The sequence below is a fragment of the Vigna unguiculata genome, chromosome 11 (genome assembly GCF_004118075.2).
Source record: "Vigna unguiculata cultivar IT97K-499-35 chromosome 11, ASM411807v1, whole genome shotgun sequence".
In the NCBI taxonomy this organism is placed as follows: domain Eukaryota; kingdom Viridiplantae; phylum Streptophyta; class Magnoliopsida; order Fabales; family Fabaceae; genus Vigna; species Vigna unguiculata.
The window spans coordinates 6,374,906-6,400,503 of record NC_040289.1 but is presented as its reverse complement, the minus strand read 5'-3'; the positions used below and the strand labels follow the sequence as shown (position 1 = coordinate 6,400,503).

The following is a 25,598-nucleotide window of genomic DNA, read 5'->3' as shown; positions in this document are numbered from 1 at the left end:
GTGAACTATAAAACAATTGATAATAGTACATCTAATATAAGAATAAAAAAATGTTTTTTATTTAAATATTAAAAGGTAATATCTAGTGAAATAAAAAGAAAATGAATAATGTAAACTAAAGAATTTTGCATTTCAACTATATAATTTTCTTTACTGAATTGGGTGAAAAAATTTAGGTATCCTATATCTATATAAATTTTGCTTTTTTATGTTGTTGATAAAATAGTTTGTCTAAACTTCTTTTGTTTTCAAAAGGTATTAAAATGATAGTTTTTTTTTTTTTTCTCGAAGGAACTTTGACTTGTTTTCTATAATTTATTGTTCAGTAAATTTATTTCTTTTCCAATCTAAAAGATGGTTTCTTTCTCTTAATAAAAGGACTATAAACAAATAAAGAGAGATTAAGTAAAAAGTGACTAAATAAAGAACAATGTCCTAACTTTGTGAGTGAAAATTAGAAAACACTTTATTTCATGGTTTGATCCCAAAACATACTTTGTTTCAATATAATCTTAATATTAATATTACCGTCCCAACAAAATTGTAATTCTTTTTACACAAGTTCATCTCATTAAAAAAATATTTTTTTTTTTTAAATTCAAGAATAATTTCATTTCTCTGTTAAAGATTAAAATAAAGAAAAAAAGTGCAAGAATCAAGACATGAAAATAATGAAAAAATCATAACGACCTATAACCGTTCAAGTTAGTATTTGTTTTACCATAATACATAATTAATTATAAATTTCAAACATTGGTTAAATTATTTGTATTAAACAAACTAGCGTACACATATATGCATTATCGCACATGTATATACATATTTTTGAAATATGAATGATATTATATTAATAAGTAATAATAGTGTAATATAATGTTATTAAATTAATATATAAAATGAATATATATTTATTAAAAATAAAATGAGATGAGGAGAGAGAATTAATCGTTTTTTTATAAAAAATAGATAAAAGTAATCATTAATTTTAAAAAAATTAATAAATAATTATATTATAAAAGATATAATTGATATTGTGAAATATGAATCCAGAGAATCTTCTTTTTATATTATTATAGATAAAACATCAATTAGCTAACTAACTAAAAAGGTAATTACATGTTAATTGTAATATTTTGCTCGGTTAAGTAACAGTTAGTTAGCGGCAACGAACTAACGGTTAAAAAAACACGTGGCAGACCTCTATTGGTTACGGAAAATTTGGTTATTATTTTTGCGCGGGGAATTCTAACCCAAAGAAGCATATAAAAATGGAGTGGGTTCAGTGATTGATGAGTACTTTCTTTCTTTCTTAGTTTGGTCCAAATTGTGTTACAGTTCCTATGGCTCTCTGTATCAGACCCTCTCTCAGATTGCAGGGTGAACGAAGCGATTGGATCGGCTACTGCGATTCTCTGTAATATTATTATCACTCATCGTCACTCCATGATTTTTGGATTCAATAACCTAATTCATGATTATCGTTGTTCTGTGTTTTTTCTCTTGCAATTTTTACATCTGAGTGATCAATGGTTGCTATTTTGTGGTGGAGTAGGATGGCGAGGTTGGCGCTGTGCAGCATCTGCTCACATGACAAAAGCGACGGCAGTGACGCGGGGATACCGGACTTGGAGATACTGGAGGTGGTGGCGGACGGTGGCTACGGCCGAGTCTACCAGGGCTTCGAGCCTTCCACCGGTGAAATCGTCGCCATGAAACAGATAGTAATAATCGGCTCGAGACAGGGTGTTCCGTCTGCGATCATTCGCGAAGTGGCGTTCCTCAAAGAACTCCGCCATGACAACATTGTGAGGTTGCTTAGAGTCTATGTCAGAAGACACAGATATGTCAATCTTGTTTTCGAGCGTCTTCCGTGCGACCTTCATGACTATATTAGGCGCAGGACTCATCGCAATATGTTGGCTATAAAGGTACTTGCATTATGTTGTTTTATGAAATTGATTTTTAATTTGTTCAGAGATGCATTAGGCGATGTTGCATGTGGGTTCCCAAAGGATCTTTTGAATTTAAAGAAAATTTTTGTTAAATGTGAGTTCTGAAAGCAGAGCTAGGTTTAAATTGATTTTAGTTAAAGAAAGTGATTTATGTTTTGATATTTCAATGAAAGGAATTTTGTTATAGAATTTAGGGTAAACTTTTCATCATCAATTTTACTTAGTAGTAACCTCACATTTACTACTGTTAATTAAGAATGATAAATACTTTTAAGATTGAGGTAGATGAATCTGAAATTCTTGAAATCTTGTAGCTGTTGTTAAATTTCTTTTTGGTTGCAGAGTTTCATGTACCAGATACTCTCTGCTCTGGAATTCTGCCATGCGCGTCAGGTTCTGCACAGAGATTTGAAACCCAGCAATGTGCTGATTGATCAAGCTAGCATGCTGGTCAAACTGGCGGATTTTGGTTTGGCTAGAGAGTTTAGAAATGACATATTATATACTGACCAGGTACATGACTTAAAAGAAGCATTCTTTTTTATTTATTTATTTAGTATTCACATTCATTAAGTTTCACAGAAACAATTTGTTGCATTGCTTTCTCTTAGGCACATTTTTTCCTCTTGTGATGCTTTGTTTCGACCAAATTTGGATATTATACAAAAACGACAAAACATTCATTTCAGGTGCAAATTTAGAACTTATAAATGGGTGATTCTCTCTGGCATATTTGGGTTAATTATATGTTTTTTCAAGTTTTTAAATTTTGAGGAGTGTTATTTTTTCAAGTTTTTCCCGTGATTGTATATATCATATCTTCCAGTATTTCTTTATTCCTCTGAATTGTAAATTTTGCCGGCTTTATCCTTTTATTTGCATACACACATAGAGACAGAATATATGTAAATATTTTCTGGTAAGAAAATATTTCTGGCTTTATCCCTCTTCCATATGTAAAATAAGAAATATGCTAATTCTTTCATTTATTTTTAATCATGAGATTTTTAAAATATGTTTGATTGATATGTGATCTTAAGAACTCGAGATAATATTCATTAGTCTTTTATTAACAAAATTTTAATTTTATGTAATTTTCCTTACTATTTATTGTAATGCAGAAATGAAAAATGAAATAAAAAACCTTAAAACTATTTTATTTAAATTAATTTTTTATTTTACATAAAATTCTTGAAAGCCATTTTAGAATTCAAGATAATATGAATGAAATCTTACATTTTATATAATTTTGAATTAATTTAGGCATGCGTATTTATTTTAATAATGAAAAATACTGAAAGAAACCTTCAACTATTTTGTTTACATAAAAATAATTAATTATATTTTTTAGGTAAAATTATTAAAGTACACATGAAAAAGGAATGAAGAAAATATATGGTAGAAATTAGTTTTTGTGAGGTGATTTATCAATAGAGAAAAGTGAAAGAAAAAGTTTGATGAGGGTTGTAACTTGCATGCATGTGTTGTTCAACTTGTTCTTTGTGTCAGAAACTATGATTGGTATAAAAGCTTTATTAGCAAATAATGGTGTTCCATAAATGATTAGGTATAGAGATAAAAGTGTTATTTATAGAGTGGAGAAGTGACTGTTACAGTATTCAGTTAGGAACTGCCGCGTATAGAGCACCTGAAATGTTGTGCGATAACTATCAATATTCATCTCCAATTGATGTGTGGGCTGCTGGCTGTGTATTTGCTGAGATGATAACTGGACTACCTTTATTCCAAAATAGGAAGTTGCGGGATGAGTTGGAGGCAATTTTCAGGTATATATATCCATTTCACTTTTTCCTTCAATTCTTGTTTCTAAAACAAACGATAAACATTTTCTGTGAAGACTGACAGGTACCCCCACAGAAGAAACATGGCCAGGAATCACTGAATTAATGCCTGACATCCATAAGTACCAGGGACATGAGCCAGTGGTACTAAATTCTCTTTTTCATAGAATCTTTGAAAGTTACAACAACGCACTTATGTGCCTCTCTATTGCTATGCAGGGCATACGGACATTGTTTCCTGAACTGGAACGAAGTGGCCAGGATCTTCTATCAGTAAGTTTTGTTTTGATTGTGTGGTGACAAGTAATTACGAACAAAAAATAAAATTGTGGTGGGTTTTGCAGAGAATGCTTTGCTTGAACCCAAATGAAAGGATTTCTGCGTCAGCTGCTCTAAATCATCCTTACTTTACGGAAGAAGAATGGGTATATTTTCTTTCTGCTTCTTTTTTTTAGCGCTCTGATGGTTTTAAATTCCTATTTGAATTGATTAGGTTGTTTTATTTTTGTTTAGCTTTGGGATGGAAAGCCATGGGAGGAGTCGGCGAGATGCATTCCTTTTCGATGACTAGTTTTGTGATGAACTTACTACTACTCTCCTCCATTTCAATCAAATACGTTCTTATCATTGTATCAATTCTTTTCATCCTGTAAACACCTCTTTCACTTCACAATACCAAAATGAATGAAAAAAGTATTCTCTTAAATATTGTGTTTATTATTTATGTATTAGCGATGCTTATGAAGAACATGTCAATCGTTGCTCTCTCATATTTTAATGACATTTTAGAATCCTTACTTTTTCAAAAATTTACAATCTTTACTTTTTATATTAATTCTTAAATTATTCAAAAATATTAATTTCATAACAATAAATCTTATCATACAATGTTTCGAAATAAACAATCTTAGATAGTTAACATTTAATTGTAATATATATATATATATATATATATATATATATATATATATATATATATATATTTTCTTTGAATACCATAGAAGTGTATTCCAAAATTCTTTTGTCATCGTTTAAGTTGGCACCAGATTAACACCTCTAGACAAGATTTTTCTCCAAATTATATTAATTCATAAAAATAATTTAAATTTTTTCACTAGTTAACTTGCGCATGAATTAAAATCACATTTTAAAAAAAAGGAAGCAGAAATAACTATTCCATTGCTAGCATTCAACGAATGTCTAGAGAGATGTCCATGAATCCATTTCCCCATGAAACAAAATTTGGGCTTCGTATACCAAATGTACATTTACACTACATATCAACAGAAGAACATAGAACTCCTGATATTCTTATGCAATCTTGGAAACTCTGGAGTAGAACTTAACCCAGTTTCTGATAAATCATTAACATCCAAAAATCGTCCAATCTGAGCCGCAGCATGGTGAGCATAGCATATGGGTGCCACTGAAGAGTAAAAAATGAGGATAAAATTATTATTAACAAATTATTCAATTTTTCTGATGAAAAAGACTATTATGATGAAATTACCAACTGAGGTTGCAGTCGTGCTTCTTTGGTTCCTGAAATAAGTATACAAAACAACTAAGTAGGATAATTAAGAGGTAAGATACAAAGAAAAGGTAGAGTGTGCATACACATAGGACAGCGAATGGATCAAATTTTGTAACTCATCTGCCGAGAAACCAATCTCATCAAGCAGCACATGATAATGTACAGGCCTAGATGTTCCCTGCTTATATGGTGAGGCAGAAAACAAATAGCAATCAAATATTGTCTAAAACCACGTGCTACTATAATGCTTGTAAAATGGTGGAAGCCTGATAATGTAAACTTACCATCATCCCCGCATGAGCACACATGTAAAAATCATAATTTCTTGGATGCGTGATTGTTGTGTCCACAACAGTCCCTAAAGAGGAAAATTTCTATTACAATGATCCTGTGAGTTACCTGTATGCAAGTAAACAAAACAAGTAGCACACCTGGAGGAACATTTTCCGGACTATTAGACTGAAACAGCCTAGTATGATGATTTTTCTGCGCCACTATCACGGTGAATTTGGGAACATCATCCTCACCCAGACGTTGATAGGCCTGAAATTACAAGACTTTCTCGTAATCCTAGAATTAGGAAAGCATCAACAAAGATGCATCGTTTAATTGGTTTCATGTTTCAAGTAGCTTTTCCTAATTATTTTTTTTTTTCCAGTATTTACTAAAGTTGTGAACAAAAAAGCAAGAGGTGCTCAGAAAATATTAACTTTTCCCCATTTTCTTTAAAGAGAGAAATGTGTAATCTAAGCACGAACTCAGAACAATGTCTACCTAAGATTCTTCCAGAAATCAAACAGATTATCAAACTGAACAAGGAAAGAGTTAAGCTGTAACCTTTATTATCTGGTTAAGCTCCACAGTCAAAACTTGTTGAAATTGTGATTCACTGACTCCATCCCTGCACATGAAAACACAGTTCAGATTTTTAACAAGTGATAAAGGAAATTGAGACCACTCAACAAATATTGGTACAATTTGTACTAATTTTAGATATATAATTTGTTGAATATTAGTTTCCTAAAATTAGACACTAAATAAATTTGTTGTTGATTTCAGTCAGCTGACTGACTAGCCTTGTAAATAATAAAATATCTTAGGTTTAAGATTCAAATTGTTGTTGTACGGTATTTCCTTATTCCTCACATATTTTTTATTTCCGGTTTTAGGGACGATCAATAATTTGACAGAAATTAATAAAATCATTGTACCCCTTTCAACTTGGTATCAGAGTTCCTAATCCTATAGAACTCAGTTTTTCTTTTCTGCTACCAAACAAAAATAGTTGAAGCAATCTTGTCATCAAGGTTGAAATCAGGAAATTGATTACTAACAATAGACATGTCTTGCCGTGTAGCTTCCTCTAGTGACTTATCCTGCTACTGAACTTAAACCTATGACTGACTCGTGCCAACTCTTATGAGTATGCGTCTACCTAAAATTTGTTTAGAATGATATTGAACCATTGAACCCTGCAGCCTCTTTGCAACTCCAGTTCAACATTATTATATCCCAATTCCCTTCCAAAAAGAAACGTGGAAAACTGAATGGATCCTAAAATTACTGCACCTACCAGCTGTAATACTAAATATGGCCCAGAATAACGAGCTAATAGTTTAGGCTAAATCTTGGAAGGAAAACCCAATACCCTGATTGTAAATTGGTTTGTTTCTGTTCGAAAAATAAACCATCCTATCTTGAGAGCAAGAAATTTAATACAAAACAAGGTTTCCTTTATATGAGGGTATCATATCATGGAATACTAAACCAAATTGGACCCGTGTTTAGAGTTTGAAGATGCATAAAGTCCATGCCCCAGAACATGCCGAAGTTGTGGAGAAAGGAAGAATCTTCAAATTCTACATAGTATGAACTTGATAAAAATCACATTGGTACAAGTCCTATGAAAGGAGAAGTTTCCCTCTCTATCTTAAGTATTTTATACTCAATGAAGAGACTCAGAAATCAGTCATCCTACTGAGTCTAGGTTGTCTAGTTTACATTGGGAGATGCGTTAGTTAGGACAACTTACTTGACATTTCTTTCCTGATAGAGTCAATAAAAGTGTGGCCTCCCCATTCGACTTAATTCATGGGTCCTTCTCGTATTGTGTTTTGTTATAGTTTTAAGCACTTTGTAACATTCATTAAATAAGTACACATTCTCTTATTCCCCTTCCCTCTGTCTCAAGCTGACTCTTTGATACACCAAGATGTTCCACAAGTAGGAGCACAGGCAGAGCAACCTCTTTAGACACATCAGCATCAACCGCGAACTACACTAATCATTGATTCAACCAATGAAGATACAGTAGATCTATGCTAGATTCTTCCATGGTTTTAGACAATTTATCACTTCAAACATACCCCTCGACCTTCAATAGTCCATTGCTCCATAAAAAGTATTTGACCTAGTATTAACCCTTCTCGTCATTATGTTACACTAGGTTATCATTGTCATTCTCTATGTACTATACCTACCTTTCTTCTTTGACCATTTCCCAACTCTTTAGATGACACATTATCCCATCCCAAGTGGAGACAAGCAATGGTTGATGAAATGAGTAGTCTTCAAAACAATTTAGGAACTGGTCTCATTTCCTCCAAAGTCCACATGAACAACTTTTGATGTGACCTTGACATAAACAACATACAAGTACCCAAAGAAAATGGACATAAAAATTTAAAACAAAACAATAGCCACAACATCTGATAGCTCCACCTTCTTGATCCACATGTCCTCTTGGTAACACTAACACTAGGCCTAAACTCGTTGTGCAAATAAAACTGAACATGAAATTGAGACAAGATTGAACTACATGGTAAATATGAAACCTATAAAATACTTTTGATCACACAAGCTAACAAGCATACATAAAACCCTAAAAGAACATATAAACATCATCGTCAAGGCATGGTGAATCTTGCAATCTCTACATTGCATTTATACACAAGGAATAACTTTACAGAAAAGATGAAAAAAAAAATCAAATGACATATCTGAACAATCCAATCCCATACAACCAATAATAATGGATACATAACTAAACAGTAGAGTGACAAGATACTAAAATAAGAATAACTATCCAAAAATATCCATCTCATAATCAACTCAACAATGCTGATGGACTCAAATTTTTATGTGCTATAATATGTAACATAAGTATCTTCTAATTTATAATAACATTTGACCTACAATCAAATTATCCAAAAGAACATATATGACTGGATTATCTATCAAATACAATAGCGATAGAATGACACCTGAAGACAATAAATTGAGTTGGCTTGCGGCTGTTACTTGAATCATAGAAATCTAGCAGCAATTCCCTGTAAGAAAATATTTTAATCATTACAAAGAGTTTGAGGTGCGAGCCATGATAAATAGATATACCAATGTGACCACACTACATCTTGTACAAAAAATCACGAAGCATAAACACCATATATAAGTTATAAATTATAATTGGTACATTAGGACAATTTCTTCTTCCACCTCCATAATTTCTTTCCGCACCTCTTATCTTCCAGAAAGCATCATCCCGAAAGTTCTTATTTCTAAATTTTGGTTACACATTCCAGAATCTTTATTTCGAAATAAACTTTTTTTTTTCAAAATGATTCTAGAATGTGCAATTCATATGTTTCTCTAATAAATTCCAAATTGTGTTTTTTGAAAATGTAAGAATTTTAAATTTTCGTTTTTGTTATTCCCTGTAATAGGAGGTGCCAGAAAAAATTATGGAGATGCTAGAAGCACATGTCTATTTAGCATTGGGTACATAGATGACTGCGCTTTTTCTCACACAATTAGCTAAGTTCCCCTAACCTCCCCAAGAATTATTCCACTACGTTAACAAACTTCAACCAGCTCAATAGCATCTCTACCCTCTAAGTCATTTTTCTACATTCTAGAATATATCCTCAAATACATGACTACTGTTGAACAGTCCAATCAGTGTTATTGATATCGGTTAAGGAAAATATCAGAGACCCTAAAAATCGTTTATAAAGTTATGGCGGAAACCATAATGGATTATGGTGGAAATATTGGAATTAAAAAAAATATAATATATGGATATAGATAATTAAAAAAAATGATATTATGTCTAGAAGAATGTGAGAGGTGGTGACCAACAGTGGACGACAATGACCGACAGTGGGAGGCGGCAACTTGGGAAGGGTTAGTGGGGTATTTGGTTAAAAGAAGTTTATATTGGGCTTGGCCCAATTTTTAACAAAAAATTAATTGGGCTTATAACCCACATAATAAACAGAAAAGATAACATATTCAGCCCTACAATTAGGGTTACACTACGCTCAGTTGCATCTTTCTTCTCTGCATGTCGCTACCCCTCCCAAGTAGGGTTTATTCCCAGCATGTCGCTCCCCCTCCTAAGTAGGGATTACCTGCTGTATGACATGAGCATCTTGAACAGAGAAAGAGAAATAAGGGGTCAGTTCAAAGAATGTAACATTGGCAGACATGTAGTATTTTTTGGTTTCAGGAGAGTAACACCGATACCCTTTTTGGAGTCGGGAATAGCCCAAGAAGACACATTTGAGAGCACGAGCAGAAAGCTTATCTAGACCTGGAGACATGTCGTGAACAAAACATACACAACAAAAAACACAAGGAGAAATGTGAAAGAGAGGGGTATCTGGAAACAAGATGGAGAAAGGGACTTTATGATTGAGAGAGGAGGATGGCATCCAGTTAATAAGAAAACATGCCATTAAGATGGCATCTCCCCAATGATGGACAGGAATGTGGGCACCAAGCAAAAGTGTACGAGCAGTTTCAACCAAGTGTCAATTTTTTCTTTCTGTTATACCGTTTTGTTGTGGCGTATGTGGACAAGTGGACTGATGCAAGATACCATGTGAACTTAAAACAGCAGACAAAGCATATGTGAACATGGATAACAATTCAGAACGATATTTCATAAGATAAACCCAAGTACATCTTGAAAATTCATCAATGAAAGTAACAAAATACCTAAAACCAAAAGACGAAACACGACTAGGTCCCCAAATATCGGAATGGATGATAGAAAAACTAGATTTGCATTGTGATTGAGACCTTTTAGGAAAGGCAGATCTAACATGTTTGCCTAGTTGACATAACTCACATTCTAAGGTCTAGAAGAGACCACTAAGTTCAGGACACATTTTTTTAAACTTGGACAGATGAAGGTAACCAAGCCGATCATGTAACACTTTAGGACTAGGGACTGCAACACATGACACTTGAGGACGAGATCCAAAGTGATATAATCCTCCTGCTTCATATCCTTCTCCAATTTGTCTCCCCGAACCACGCTCCTGTATAACAAAAGATTTGTTATCGAAGGTTACTGAACAGTTTAACATTTTGGTTAACTGACTTAAGGAAATTAAATTGAAAGGGCAATTAGGGACAAAAATGACAGATTTTAGATTTAAGGAGGGAGACAGGATGACTCGACTGACTCCCTTTGAGGAAGTTTTAGAGCCATTTGCAAGGGTTATAAAATGAGGTTTGTCTTGAAATGAAATGGTTGAGAACAAGGAGGTGTTACCAGAGATGTAGTCAAAAGCACCGGAATCAATTACCCATGAATTGTGACTTTCCATGGATTGAGAGATGCAAGTTGTTGATGTACTTGGAACTTGAGATGACTGTGTCCAGTTGTTGGACTTGAGGCGTAGGTACTCTTGATACTCGTCCTCAGTGAACTTGGACTCAGTAGTTTCAGTCGGAGAGACATTGGCAGTTTTGGAAGGAAAACCATGTAAGGAGTAACAATTTTCCTGAGTGTGACCCATCCTTTTGCAATACGCGCATTGATGACTCCCGCGGCCTCCACATCCACCTCCTCTAGGTCCACGTCCTCCTCTTCCTCGAGTTGCAGCCATAACAGATGGTTCTACTCGAGCAGGAGATTCTAGAGTTTCATGTGGTGGGACTTTTGGGACACAAATCATGTGTTGGATCAAGGTGTCCATGGAAGGGACCTCATGAGAGGTCAGAAGTTGATCTCTGATGTGATTGAAATCTGGACGAATGGCGCGAAAAATCATCACCATATAGTATTCGTCCAGCTTCTTCTTCATTGCATCAGAAGCATCGACTTCTAGAAACATCCGCAGGTCTTCCACTGCTGATTGTGCTTCATTCATGAAGGAGATCATATCATGGTTGGTCATTTTCAGAGATGCTAACTTGTCCGCCGAATCATATAGGTGTTGGATATTGTTGGCATATATATATTCTGAGTCCTCTTCCGAAACAAGTGACATGTCTTGAAGGCCCTAAGAGACATTAAAAGTCTTGGCTCCACGGATTGCCACAACAGGGCACACAACTAAAATCTACTTGCTTCCACTGTTCGGCTTTTTCTTCAAGCAGATGGCTTTCGTCTTTCTCAAGATGGTCATGATGTCCCTGACCAAGGAACCACATCTCGACGGCAACGGACCAGGAGAGGTAATTTTGTCCGTCTAGCTTCTCGAAAGTAATGGAAGGACTTCCAGAGAATGAAATAGCACTTCCAGCACTTCCAGAGGCCATTTCTGATTAAGGGAACAAAAACAAAGAGCAGAAACACAAAAAAATAATGGAGATTTTTAAACGCCCTAGGGAGATTTCCGCAAGGGTGACTTCTAGACCTCACAAAAATGGAGTTTTGAGGGTCAGAACAAGTACAGGAGGCTTCGGCGAGAGCTACGGAGGTGTGGCACCATGACATTCCGAGCAACAGAAGGCGGCACGTGGACTACACGTGCCTGTTCACAACAGAAAAGACGTAGCACGTGGCGACAGGTGGACGGGTGTCTGGTTCCAGCACCGGTGGGGGGGTTGTCACTTGGAGAGGCGCTCCAAATCCAATAGTTGCCGGCAAAAACTGAGGTGGCCAAAGACGGCAGTCAGCGACGAACAGTGGCAGACGGCAACGGAACAGTGGCAGACGACGACGATTTGGTGAATAGTGGCAGCTGGTAGCTTTGGATAGTTTTTAACAGCAGTGGGCAGCTACAGACAGTAACGAACAGTGGCAGATGGCGGCGGACAGGCATGAACGGCAGCAACAAATGTCAGTGGATAGGACCAGACGGAAACCAGAGCGGGATCGACCCGCTCTGATACCAACTTGAGATTAAAATAGAAAAAGATATTCCTAAGGGCATAATCAGACCCCTTTACTGTTCCTGATATTTATATAGATGATAAAGGAGATACAAGGGAAGTTGAAACATTAAAGGCTAGAACTAGGTGTTAGGTGCAGAAGTTATCCACACTCAACCTCCTAACTTACACATAATGATTGCCTAGATATACTAACTATTTCTACAATTCTCAGCATGTCGCTACCCCTACTTCTTCCCCACCCCACCCCGACTTTTTCGTAATAGCCATTCCACACCTGCCACCCATTATGCAAAACGCGGCCACCATGAGAAACCCACATCACCACTGCCTTCTTATGGCGGCAGGCTAAAAAACCGCGACCAGTTTCCACCATGACGCCGCCATAACTGAGTTTTAATAACACTAAGTCCAATAACTATGATTGTTCCTCCACTGGCCCATTTACAAAATATAAGGCCCATTTGTTGAAGTTTCCTTAGTGGAAAAGCTATAAAGAATAGGAAATTTGATTATAAATCTCATTTGTTTAGCTTTTTCCACTCAAGAATTGTTAGTGTAGTCCACATTACTACAATAGTCTCTAAAGCAGGTGATCCTAATTTTTGTAATTGTATCTAGGTTTGTTACAAGTGTTTCATTAACTTTTATGTCATATCATGTCTATAAACATGTATTTCATTTGATATCTCATTAAAAATCTTTCTTTCTATTTGATGTCTTTGAATATTAAACAGTAATATGATATCAATAGGCTTTAAATCTCCTTTTATGGCTTTTGATACTAAGCAACACAATTCAATTTCAAGAAAACAAAAAATTTATCAAGTGATCCTCTTCATGCAGAACATGTCTCAATCTATCCACCCCTTTTGCAAATGATTCATGACCCGTCATTAATGCCCCACACTTTACGGACTCATGTCACATTACCAATCATCTCTCCTATTCAGTATTGTAAAAATCATAGATAAGACTTTCTTAGCTTGGAAGTAACAAGTAGGAACAGTGCTAAAAGCACACCACCTCCAAAAGTTTGTAGTATGTACTACAATTCCATTGCCATTTCTCTACCCTTTTCAATCATGATTTATGGATTGAGAATCCAAGTTTCATGCCTAGGAAATTGAAGATGAATTGGTACTTCCATGGTTGCAATCGTTTCTCTCTACTTCACTTTTAGCCAGAGGAATTGGTTGCAAGCATTCCTTTCAACTAGTCATAAAGTCAACACACTTCCATTTACAAAATAAACCTAGATTGTGCTAGATGTGAATTGAGTTTCAACATGCAAAGAACTAAGATCAAATAACTAACCAATTTCATTTAAGGATCAAGGATTTTCGATTCTCTTAATTGCATTAGATATCTAGTTTATGAATAAGAGCAACTCGAAGTGATCATTAAAGGAATTCCTCTTGAGGATGAATCTTTGGTTTCTCTCATCAATACCAAGCTTAAATAATTCCCATTTGGTGAGATTGAATCTATTAGTAGCTCAAAAAACTCATTGAGAAATGTAAGTAATTCGTAGAAGGTAGACTTTAAGCCTAACTCAACCTTACAAAACTATCTTGTAAGATGCGATTTGCACTCACTACATATACTATAATATGGTCATATATCTAGCCGATGTAAGATCTCCAACACACTCCTTTATGTTGAGAACTGGATATACACAGTGTGAAACTAGATATTTGTGTGTAGTCTAATAGTGGTTCAATAGCAGGTAAAGTGATAGACCTAACAAACCTTGCTAGGATATACTCTAATACTCTGACTCAACCCACAAAAATGGCTTCTAAAATGAGCTTTGCATCAACTTATGTACCATAATTTGGTCATATCCCTGGTCGATGTGGGACCTCGAAGAGTAATCTAATGAAACTATCTGTCTCAATCTACTCCAACTCATGATGCCCTACTACTAATAAGTGAACTTTAATTCTTCGTAGACATGCCCTCTTATGCAAGCAAAACAACATCCTTATAGTCCTCTAGCCATTACTGATCATAGAACTACTTTCCCCTACTCTCCCATCCATGCTACCCCTAAATCAACTTATTCACCCTATTCCTCTTGGTCTCTCCCTTCCAACACTATTGACCTAGTCTCTTCTTCCTTTTCTACGCCTTCCTCTCCTTCCCCACTGCCTCCTAGGTAAACACGTTCTAAATCTAGTATTGTCTAGTCTCATCTTGATCACATATTAATTCTTACTATCATATAAGCATCCACTGTCAAGCAGGATTTGTCCAGTCCACCTCAAAGGCAAGTTATGCAAGTTGGGTATGATGCCCTATGAACTAACAATACATGGCATCTCACCTCTCTTCCACCTGACAACTACCATTGGATGTAAATGGGTGTTTTAGATCAAAGAAGATTTGGATGATACCATTAACAAGTATAGAAATGCCAAAGGATTTTTGTAAGAAATTTGATTGTGACTAATCAAAGGCTTTCTCCCCAATGGTAAATAATGAAACTGTTACACTGAATCTAACCTTGGGATTTGCCAATTATTGATCTATTCAACATGTTGATGTTTACAATGCATTATTAAATGGATTGCTTCTAGAGGATGTTTACATGGATCATTTATCTAGGTCATAGTCAGAATATTCCTCTTTTGTTTAAAAACATTGGAGTCTCTTTATGGATTGGAAAAGGCTCTCCTTAGGTATGAAAGGCTCAGTAAAACACCTCCTTTTTCTCACAATATAAAAATATTTGTGATCTTCTTGACAAAACTAGAGTGTCAAATACCAAAGATCTACTTCTGATGCTTGTATTTTCTTTGGACCCAATATGTGAGGTCAACTGTGAGGAAGAATATCAAAGTATTGCCATCTTAGCCTCTAAAATTCTCTAGATCCAATCCTTGCTTCGAGAACTAAATGTCAATTGTGCCTACCCAATCATTTACTATGAGAATTTTAGTAAACATGCTGTTTTGTACATTCTTTTTTGTTCGAAAGAAGTTTCTAAATCCTTCCTTACTAGTCACTCATGTGCCTACTTGCGACCAAACTTCTTGATATTCTTACCAAGGCTTGGTTGTTGTATGTAAGAGACAAACTCAAGGTCATTGGCTATTTTCAATGATCCTATGTTTGTGAGGTGGAAGGAATGTTAGTATATGTCATTTAGTGTAGTCCACACCAGTACAATAGCCTCTTAGTAGGTGATCCTAATATCAGTAGCTGTATCTCACTTAGTTACAACTGTTTTGTTAATTGTCACATCAGTGCTAAGTTAACACAGTAGCCTTAGCTTGCAAAGCACTTTGTCATAGTATCTAAATATGTACTAAAATAAAACCTTTCTTTCTCCTTCAAATTTCTTTGAATCATATTGTAATAAGAATCACATGATTTAAAAAAAATAATGTCTATTACAGATTTTAATAATAATTAGAATCTGAAAACAATCAGAAACCTGAGTATAATCAGAAGGAAGCTATTAAAAACAATTTCTCATAAGATTAATTACTTAAAAATTTATGTTTTTCTTATTGTAAAAACAAACACGAGTTATTTTGTTTTTTCTAAGATCTCTAAAAAATAATCATAAATTATTGTTTTACCAATTCTTTTTTAATCTTAAACAAACTGTCCATAATCAGAAGCTATTTAAAACAGCTTCTCATAAAATCAATTGCTTCTTTTCCAAAAGGAATTCTAATTGTAAAAAAAAACGGAACTAACTAACTTCAACTTCTTTCAAAATCTCTAAAAGATAATCACTAAACTAATTTATCACTAATCTTTTTGCCTTAAACTACCCCATGGCCATTTTCTTTTACAAAATTAATACTTAGGATCCTATCAGGTTACTTCAAAATGAGATGGAATTGAGGGTATTTTGTACGTTTTCCTTATAAAATACAAAAACAGTAGCTCAATATACAATTTTACTCTAACCTGATAATACCATCGTCACCCCCATTTTCTAGTGGCTTGTATAGAGCATCAATCATCTCTACCTTAGATGCCTGCATTCTCACAGACGCTCTATACCTTGAAATCAGTGGCCAACATCGAGATCCAACAACCTACAATTCAACAATATGCACCAGAATAATATGCTGCAGAGATAACAAAAATGCAGATAGAAAGGTACAAGAAGCTTTTTGAAACAACGAAGACACGGGAAAACACAAAACCAAACTGGACTTACAGCTGCAACTGATGGAATATCTAATTGACCTCTGTGAGAGACATCCATCCCCAAAATCATTGTTGGGGTATCTTTAATTAAGGGAAGATGGCCAGAATGCTCCATTGCCAACAGAGAATTTATTCCTCCAAGCTGTATTGAAGTCATAAAAAATCAGTTAAACTGTACATGAAGTTACGGAGTTAAAATAAGTTGAGTTATGTTTGTACAGATATGAGTAATAAAGTACTCAGTTACCTTAGAATTGATTTTAAGAAGTATGTTATTAAGGTATTGATCAGTGATCTTGACAGGGGAAATGCACTGTGTAACAACACCGATTTCACTCAGACACTTCTTTTTCCAAGGCCCTAAAGTTGATAAATGATCAAAACATGAATACAAAATATTTTATGTAAAGGAAACTCTAGAAACATTTGCCTAAAGATATACCATATATATCACAATTTTTCCTCTCTGGTAAGACGCAAAGAATCAACTTTGGTTCTCTATTTAGTTTTGATTTCAGCAGGTCAAACATTCTTTCAACCCTTGCAACAGGGTTAGATTTTCTCAACTGTGGTTCCTCCTCTATCAAAGAATATGGCCGTTCAATGTTCTGCACAAATATTTAAGTACATTTGAAATTACTAATCAAACTAAAAACAGGAGAACAGATAAATATAGCATAGATATTAGAATGCCCAGAGACATACAATGCCCTTGCTCATTCCACATCTGATCAGCTCCCTTGATATGTAACTAGTATCACATCTTGCAGAAAAGTTGACAACAGCCCAATAATCAATATGCGATGGTTGTAGAAGTGTCTATGAAAAGGAAATATTGTATCATCTTTTCTGAATTAGTCAGCCATATTTTAGACAACTCTGAAAAACGGATTGTGAAAGAATAACAGGATACCTTCTTATTAAAATTCCACCTTCCATTACATGGGATGCAAACATCATTCTGGCCAACCTTCAACTGTGTCTCAAATAGAATTGTATCAATGTGTGCATTTAGTTCTCAAATAATTGAAGGAAATGACAGAAAATGGAGAAAAAAAATGAAAGAAAATAGAATTTCTTTATTGATTGAGTGTATCTGTACAAAGAATCCCTGAATATTCAAGATACCCAGGTCTGTCCCAAGTTCAATTATATTTCACATAAACGCTAGATACCCCCCCTCAACCCCTCTTATTTATTTAAAGGCAACATGCCTTATTTCTTAAACTAACTTACTACCTCACTAACAGACACCAAATTAACTACAAATGGATCTGTAAGAAAACAACTTTTTTATGCCAATTTCGCTTTCATATCTCTCCTCAACTTTATATATCCTGCACAAAAAATGTGAAATATATATTGAATAACTGTGTACCTTTGGTGCCTCAAGAACACGACCTTCAACAAGAGCCAATTGTTTATCAACAGAAATGCCACATGCAGCAAGAACAGGATCATCATCGTAGCAATATTTTCCTACAGACTATATATTTTAATGAGTTTACATATTAATGATAAAATGGAACAACATATCAATAATTATAAACTTACATTTTTCAGAATTTTGATTCTATCTTGAGGCTTTTGGCGTGATTTCTCAACTAAAGATGCTCTTTGCACTGGAGAGAGTGCCTTTGTATACCGTTGGAGGGACACAAGTGAACATAGCTACTCCACCAAAAGTAAAGAAAAAGAAAAGAAAAAATTAGTCAGATATGATTGGTTCAAAGGGATAAACTGTTGAAGAAAAAACAAAAACAAGGTTTAGCCGCTATAAAAAAATCAACCAACCTCCAAAGGAAGATAGTTGGGCCGATTTGGTTTTCCAACATCAAGACATGGAAAATATATAGATGAAGGCAGATCAATGCCACAATGTTTGACAAAATATTCATATACAGTAATCTCCACAGTCTGTCCTTCATTATTGCCTTTGTCATTTTTAACCTTCATACTAAAACTGCAGAAGATAACAGACTCAAAGCTTTGTTGTGGTCAAGAGAACCCAAGATTTTGTTTCCATTTTTTCTTATTTCATGTAAATATACTAGACACTTGACTTTCAAAAGGCAAGAACTTACAGTTGTTGATTGCATGGTTTCTCACTCAAGCCAGAAATTTTAAATTCCAGGTTTCGATGAGTTGCTTGTACCCTCAAATTTTTAAGCACCTTTTTGGCCTACGTATTATCAAGAATTAAAAAAATATTAGGTAACTACTAATTTTGATTCTTGAACCATATGGACAAGTTTGTCACCTTTTCCCAGTCAATATAACGGGGTTCCCTCACTTGCTGATTTGATAACAGAAAATCAATTACAGGACCAGGTTTTATGATCATAGTTGTTGACACGTCTAGAAAAAATAAAGTGTTAAGATCAAAAAAAATACATTTTTATAACAATAAGATTCCAAGAAATGTATGAAAACAGTTCTACCCATATTTAGAGTCAATCCTCGCTGTGTGGAACGAAAACTCGAATGAAAACCCAAGACTGCTGTTACACCAGCCCCAACATCAGTGAAATTTCTTGGGTCATCATGAAAAAAGGACTGCCTTACCAAAAGACACCCACTTCACATTCAAAAGAAAATGGTTCAAATAAGTTAGACCAAAGAGGTTATGATTAAAATTTAAATTCCTGTAAAAAAGACATGAAGATATTTCTTTGAATTATATCTTTAGAAGATGTATAGGTACCGGTCAGCTGCACGCTGCCTCAGTACAGTATCAAGCACCCTCAACGCATCTTCAGAATTGGCATCTGAGTCAACCCCTTTGAGAGCAACAGCAATGGACTGCATGGGTATTTTTGCAGAAAAACTTATCTCCACCATGAATGCCTTTAGCTGAGAAGAATGTTTTGACCTTTTACTTTCCTCGCAAAGGCTTCCATCAGCACCAGCACTACGGCTAGAGTTAGAACAGTATAAGCTTAAAGGAAATTAGAAAAACACAGCACAAATAAATAAAATCGTTATACAAAAGGCATACCGTTTTCTAAATGATTCCTCCAAAAGCACTTTGAACTCATACTTATTTAGCGGCAGAGGACCTGCTGTGTACAAAGTTTTTCCCCCATCATAGGCAAACCTTTTGCCACCAAGTTCAGAAGAGTATATTTGGTAAAGCCTGTTAACCACTTTTCTCCCAATGACCTTGCTTTCAACTGCTCGCTTATCTTCTAAAGTAATAGCAACCTAAAAATGCTTCAATAAGCTAAAGTCTAAGATAAGATACAACAAAATAGCTGAGGCAGAAATACAGAACATACACTATACTGGAAAAACAGTGTGTCCGGAGCATTAACAGAAACTTTAAAGAGATTCACAAGTAAAGATATCTGTTCTCCTACGGTCCCAACTCCATTCCTACTCATAATAGAGTACTCTGTAGGAGTAAATTGTTCTGTTTCCATATTATGTGGCACATCAGGAGATGGTTGAGGTGATGCTGGAGGTTCAGCAGCCTCTTCAGTTCCAGGAACAACCTCTGTCATTCTTTCTTTGGCTAAAATGACACTGAAGAAAACGAATAGACCATGTTAAAATTTGAAGTACCAATATACTCTGTTACAATTTAAGGATTTCCAGAGATTACAATGAGGTGCTCCAGCTGTACAATTATCAGAAATATGCTTTCAACTTTTCTGACTAATAGTAAGTCAATTGCTATCTGAGACAAACACCACATGATAGTTCTCTAAGGCAACCCATTCTTGAAAACTAATCCAAACACGTCTTTATTTGGTCTCTGACTGGTAGCATAAACAGAACTATTTCACTAGAATATGGGTAAGTAATCAAAGAGAAGAACATATTGCTCAAATTTAGTATTGATTGATGGACATCCTGTGCTTTTTACAATCATCCTTACGGTAATTTTACTACCAAATTTCCTAATAAATTTCCATTAAAAAATCCAAATTAGGGCATCATAATCCATATCAATATGAACCAATTCTGTAAACGAGAAACAAACCATTTACAGTGAATAACCCATTACTGAACTTGGAGAAAAAAACTATTAAGAATATGTTCCAAAACGCACTATAGAAGAACAATAACATCTTGTATGTTACCAGCATTTTGCAAAATTAAGTTGTGATACACACAAACAAAGATAATGCATGCATTACAAACCTACAAGTTCAATCAAGTTGGTGCGATCAACCAAATACAGAGGAGACAAACCGTTCACAGTTGTAGGGTAGGGTTTTGGGAGAAGGGGAGTATTTGAAAATTGCACCAATGAGTGTTCCTTGAGTTTAAAGAGCTCGAAGTGAGAGAGGAGGGAAACCACAGAGACACTTTCTACTCCTCCATTCTTGACAGAACATACCATTAACTATTGATAAATTAATTAATTTCCGAAAAACCCTTGTTTTATTTTTTAAGTTTTTAATTTTCAGAAGAATTTAACACTAAAAATGTAATCAGAGCATAAATCTATTTATTTTTACAATAGTTTTGTATTAGGTTTGATAGTGTTTCTTTAAAATATATATATATTTAATTTTTTCTCATTATTTTAAACGTTTTTTTATTTAATCTCACTTTTTTAAAATAAACTAATGTATTTACTTTGTCAAATATCAAATTAATAATAAGAGCATTACAATAATAAGATATGACATATGACTAACTAATAACCCATCATCAATGTAAAAAATATAACCAAATTATAAATTTGTGGAATAACATTAAAGAAAAAAACTAATAAACCTTATATTACAATTCACTATTTTTTATAAAATACACTTTAGAAATTACTAGCAAAACAAATGTGGGCTTATTTACGTTTTTATAGTGTAATTAGGCAACTTTTTGCTTCTCATTCCTGTATTTTAAACAAAAATGGAGATTCTATTTCTTTTCAAGATTTTAAAGGTTGAAATGCAATTTTGATTTTTTATACTACTTTCTAGATTCATTCTAGCTTCTTATTTTTATAAAAGTTTAATTTTGTTTTTAATGTTTTAAATATTAATTATTTATACTTTTACCTACATTAGTTAGGATTAATTTTGTTCATTTGCTTTTAATAATGATTTAAAATACCGCAAAACAATACTTATTGGTCTGAACGCGTTCCACTGTAATTAACACGTAGAAATGACATAATGTATCCAGAAGTATGGGTAAATATTCTTTTATTTTAAAATAGGTAAGAAGAAGCTATTTTTTTTTTACCGATAAAATTTAATGGAAGTAAAAAAAATATTCATGTATGATTAATAATTGAAAATAAAAATATAGATTATTTTATTTTTGTATGCTTATGTACAATAATAGTTTATGTAAGTTTATAATAATTAATTTTTTACAATTTTATTTTGAAATTTTAGTTATGCGTCACTTAATTTTGCCAATTTTTATTTTTATAAATCATACAATTGGACGTATTTATGTTATTTCTCGCTTAAATTTAGATTTTTCGTTGAAAGATAAGATTAACTCTTTTCTTTTGGGTTAAATATGATTTTGTCCTTTAATTTTTATTAAAAATTGGAATTAGACCCTTTTAGAAACTTTGAACCAATTTAATCTTCTCATTTTTATAAATGTGTGGATTTAATCATTTAAACCATTTTTTTTTAATTTACTTGACATTTCAAACACATTTCATTATAGTATTTTAGTTTGTTTATCCCGTTTGATACATGTTCACTTCAATGTTAATGGAGAAACGTGTTTAAAACGTCAAATAAACTTTAAAAAATATGGTTTAAAAGACTAAATTCACGCATTTCTAAATATGAGGGACTAAATTGATTCAAAGTTTCCAAAATATACTAATTTTAATTTTTACTAAAACTTGAAGGATCAAGAATATATTTAACAATTTTTTTTATCATAACATGGCAGTCATAGCTAAGGAGGAGTAATTATAACTTACATTGAGCAAAGAGAATTTTGTTTTTATGAATAAAATTCATAACAGTTGGTGATTCAAGAAATCATCATGAGTTGTATGGTGCAAGGTTTCGACATTTGGACAACCAGATTGAAGGGATTCAGAATGAGCTTAATGAACTTCAGTTTGATAATTAGGCATATTTTCTTGCATTCATTAGTATTATCTTTCACTTTGTTGTTTGTTTGTTTATTAAACTTGTTTGGTTGTTTGTTGCTTTCGTTGTTTCATGTGATTGTTATGCTGAACTTGTTCATTTCATGTATAAGCCCAATTTGATGAAGTCAAAAGGGAAGAAAAAAAAATACTATATTTGTGTTTGCATATTGGTATATATTGCTTTTGGTTAGGGTCATTTGTTTGTGTAGGGATTTGACTCCAATCAACACACAATCACACGATTATTATATCACACAATTCTCTTCCTTGCATTGGATGGTTGCTTCATCAAATCGGGGGAGTTTGTTGAAGTTATGGTGTATTTGATAAATCTAATGATTTTATTGAAGAAATTGAAGATTGAATATGATTATGAAGGCTTATATGTGTTTTTAGAATGGTTTTTTTATGGTGAATAGAATTAATTCAGTTTTTTTTTGTAAGACTCTAAACAATTTTAATTTCGTAGAATAATGAAAATGATTAGATAAGTTTGAATTATAATTTTAAAATAAGTAAAATGACCAAATGGTAGGTATTATTGTGTGTTTGGTTAAAGACAATAGAATAATATATTGTCTATAAGAATTTAGAAACATTTTAGGTAATATAGTTAGTGTTTTACAAATTAGTGGGCGACTTGTATTTTTTTATTTCAAACGTAATTTGGGTTTTTGTATAAATAATATAAAAGCTAAAGTTTGGTGTAATTGGGCAATTGCGGTTTTCATTTTCTAGAAAAATTGTGGATTTGCATTTAAGGTGTGCAGTTTTTTTTTTTTTTACTTTATTAAGCTTATTACAACTGAGTATGCCACTTGCTAGGTTTTATTTGGGTAATGCAATCTTGCTAGGTTTTATTTGAGTAATGCGAATGTATTTTTATTAGCATTTTGGTCTGGTGATTGATTTTGCTTTATAATGATAGAAAAATCTATATTTATAAATATATAAAATAAATTAAATAAATGATAGGACAATTAGTGAATTTCACTCGTAAGTCTACATGGAAAGTAGTAGAGAGTGAATTTCGTCCATAAGACTTTGAGAATAATGAGGATTTTTAGCTTTAGTGGTGAGTGAATTACTAGTAAGTTACATGTGTGAATTGGAGTTGTAAACATGATACTTGTTTCGTTTTTGGAGAGTCAAAGATTGGACACTCTATGAGAGAGTGTAATAATTGTGAAAGTAGTTTATTAGATGACTTTGTGTGACTTGATATGTTGCATTAAGATCACTTGTGTTTTGAATTGTTGTGCGGGACAACATGTGATATGAATGGTAGGATAAGACCACATGTGTGGTTGGAATGTTGGGTGAGGCAATTGATGTGAGTTTCTTATTATTTTGTGGTGAATTGTGATTGTAAGGCTTGATGTTTTATAAAATTCAAAAGTTACATTCTTGCATTCAAATCAAAGGTAATTGAATTAGGAATCCATTGCAAAAAGAATCCATTCGATGGGATCTTTATGGAGAAAGTTATAGACTAGAGAAGCATTAGAGGTCAAAGATGTCAACATTTATTTCTTTTCATGCAACCTACTCTTACTGGGATCTTGAGGTGACCCTTCGAACATGTGGCAAGATCTGAGTGGATTGGAGAATCCTAATATATGCTCCTAAGAGTTGAAACAAAGGGAAGATCCACCTGCAAAAGACTCTCTGATACTTAAGTCAGTAAGAGAGTAAGGATCTTTTTATAATTTGTATAAGAATGAATGAATATATATGAGAGTGATGTATTTATAGGACCTTTTGAACCTTAGATCCATGTAATTAAACAGGTAATGTAATCTAAATCAATATCAATAAAATAACGACTTACCTCAAATAAGAAATAATAATAATAATGTGACACCTTAACAGATATATCAAATATCTTGTAAATATTTAGTATCAAGAAATATCAAGATGTAATCAAACTACCGAGATTTGTCATAATTACTGTTAATATGTGAATGTATGTCCATATCGATGTATCTTAAAATATTTTGTAGTCTTTTTGGTGATGATGCTAATGGGACTTTATTGGATTGCATTACTTAGCATCATCTATTGGGTTGGGTAGGTACATAAGCCTCCATAGTCTTAAGAGTTTGAATGGTGTGTAAGGTGTGCTTGTTGTGGCACTAATTGGCCTCTTGGCTTAGTTGTAGTCGGCTTTTACGATTTTGTAGAGGGATAGGTCATTTAGCCAGACTATATGTGGTCGTCTTTGACCTTGTAGGTGGATTGGCTGCTTTGGGCCATTGATTTGGACAAAGTCTGATGTTGCTTTATATTGTGGATCCGAGCAGGTTTTAGTGTGTGTTGCCAACTTAGGCGGGCTTTAGTACGTGTTGTGAAGATAGGCTTAATTTATGTTACCGTCTAGGGAACTTGGGTGTCACGTTTGAGGGTTTTTCTTAGGTTACTATTTAAGTAATTCGGTGCCTCATTTGAGGGCTTTCATTTATGTTATCGTTTAGATAACTCAGTACCTCCTCTAAGGGCTTTACTTATGTTACTGTCTAAGTAACTTGGTGCCTTGTCTAGAGAGCTTTAAATTAACTTGGTGCCTTGCTTGGAAGGTTTTTCATTAATGTTACGTGTCTAAGTAACTAGGTGTCATGTGGAGAACTTTAATGTTACAACTCTTGGTAACTTAATGACTCATTGGGAGAGCTTTGATGTTAATACTCTTAGTAATTTGGTGCCTCGCTAGGAGGACTTTATTGTTATTTCTCTAAGTAACTCAATGCCTCGCTAGGAGGGCTTTTTTTTTACTTTATTAAGCCTATTACAACTAAGTGTGTCACTTGCTAGGTTTTATTTGGGTAATGCGAATGTATTTTTATTAGCATTTTGGTATCTGCTGATTGATTTTGCTTTATAATGACAGAAAAATCTATATTTATAAATATATAAAATATATAAAATAAATT

General features: G+C 33.7%; 2 protein-coding genes across 6 annotated transcripts; one reads left to right on the top strand and one right to left on the bottom strand.

Annotated features, from left to right (window-relative positions):
* The first annotated feature begins 1,285 nt into the window (after positions 1-1,285).
* On the top strand, positions 1,286-4,451 carry LOC114169490 (cyclin-dependent kinase A-2-like). The gene is made up of 8 exons (XM_028054664.1): positions 1,286-1,414; positions 1,553-1,928; positions 2,295-2,465; positions 3,576-3,739; positions 3,811-3,898; positions 3,974-4,027; positions 4,099-4,179; positions 4,268-4,451. Exons 1-8 carry the CDS (start codon positions 1,341-1,343, stop codon positions 4,319-4,321), a joined length of 1,062 nt encoding a protein of 353 aa, XP_027910465.1. The 5' UTR covers positions 1,286-1,340; the 3' UTR covers positions 4,322-4,451.
* Positions 4,452-4,907: 456 nt separating this feature from the next.
* Positions 4,908-20,925, bottom strand: LOC114169488 (protein argonaute 16). 5 transcript variants are annotated; one of them, XM_028054657.1, is made up of 23 exons: positions 20,736-20,925; positions 19,868-20,114; positions 19,588-19,793; positions 19,294-19,506; positions 19,031-19,167; positions 18,850-18,947; positions 18,674-18,771; positions 18,384-18,552; positions 18,144-18,260; positions 17,968-18,075; positions 17,503-17,565; positions 17,295-17,408; positions 17,032-17,197; positions 16,837-16,949; positions 16,600-16,731; positions 16,344-16,474; positions 8,552-8,617; positions 6,126-6,189; positions 5,720-5,831; positions 5,573-5,646; positions 5,372-5,466; positions 5,265-5,296; positions 4,908-5,180 (listed from the first exon to the last, which is right to left on the bottom strand). In XM_028054657.1, exons 2-23 carry the CDS (start codon positions 20,090-20,092, stop codon positions 5,035-5,037), a joined length of 2,679 nt encoding a protein of 892 aa, XP_027910458.1. In that variant the 5' UTR covers positions 20,093-20,114; positions 20,736-20,925; the 3' UTR covers positions 4,908-5,034. The 5 variants fall into 5 exon arrangements, with proteins under 5 accessions (XP_027910458.1, XP_027910457.1, XP_027910460.1 ...); XM_028054656.1 differs by having other exon boundaries at positions 20,740-20,925; XM_028054659.1 differs by having other exon boundaries at positions 19,294-19,500; positions 20,740-20,925.
* Between the last annotated feature and the right edge of the window lie 4,673 nt (positions 20,926-25,598).

Bases quoted from the DNA above. Each gene is read 5' to 3' on its own strand.
- LOC114169490 (XM_028054664.1), top strand. From the start codon at position 1,341: ATGGCTCTCTGTATCAGACCCTCTCTCAGATTGCAGGGTGAACGAAGC. The intron at 1,929-2,294 runs GTACTTGCATTA...TTTTGGTTGCAG, and splicing joins GCAATATGTTGGCTATAAAG to AGTTTCATGTACCAGATACT. The intron at 3,899-3,973 runs GTACTAAATTCT...ATTGCTATGCAG, and splicing joins ACCAGGGACATGAGCCAGTG to GGCATACGGACATTGTTTCC.
- LOC114169488 (XM_028054657.1), bottom strand. From the start codon at position 20,092: ATGACAGAGGTTGTTCCTGGAACTGAAGAGGCTGCTGAACCTCCAGCA. The intron at 16,732-16,836 runs GTAACTGAGTAC...ACTTCAATACAG, and splicing joins TTCTTAAAATCAATTCTAAG to CTTGGAGGAATAAATTCTCT. The intron at 5,467-5,572 runs GTAAGTTTACAT...CCATATAAGCAG, and splicing joins GTGCTCATGCGGGGATGATG to GGAACATCTAGGCCTGTACA.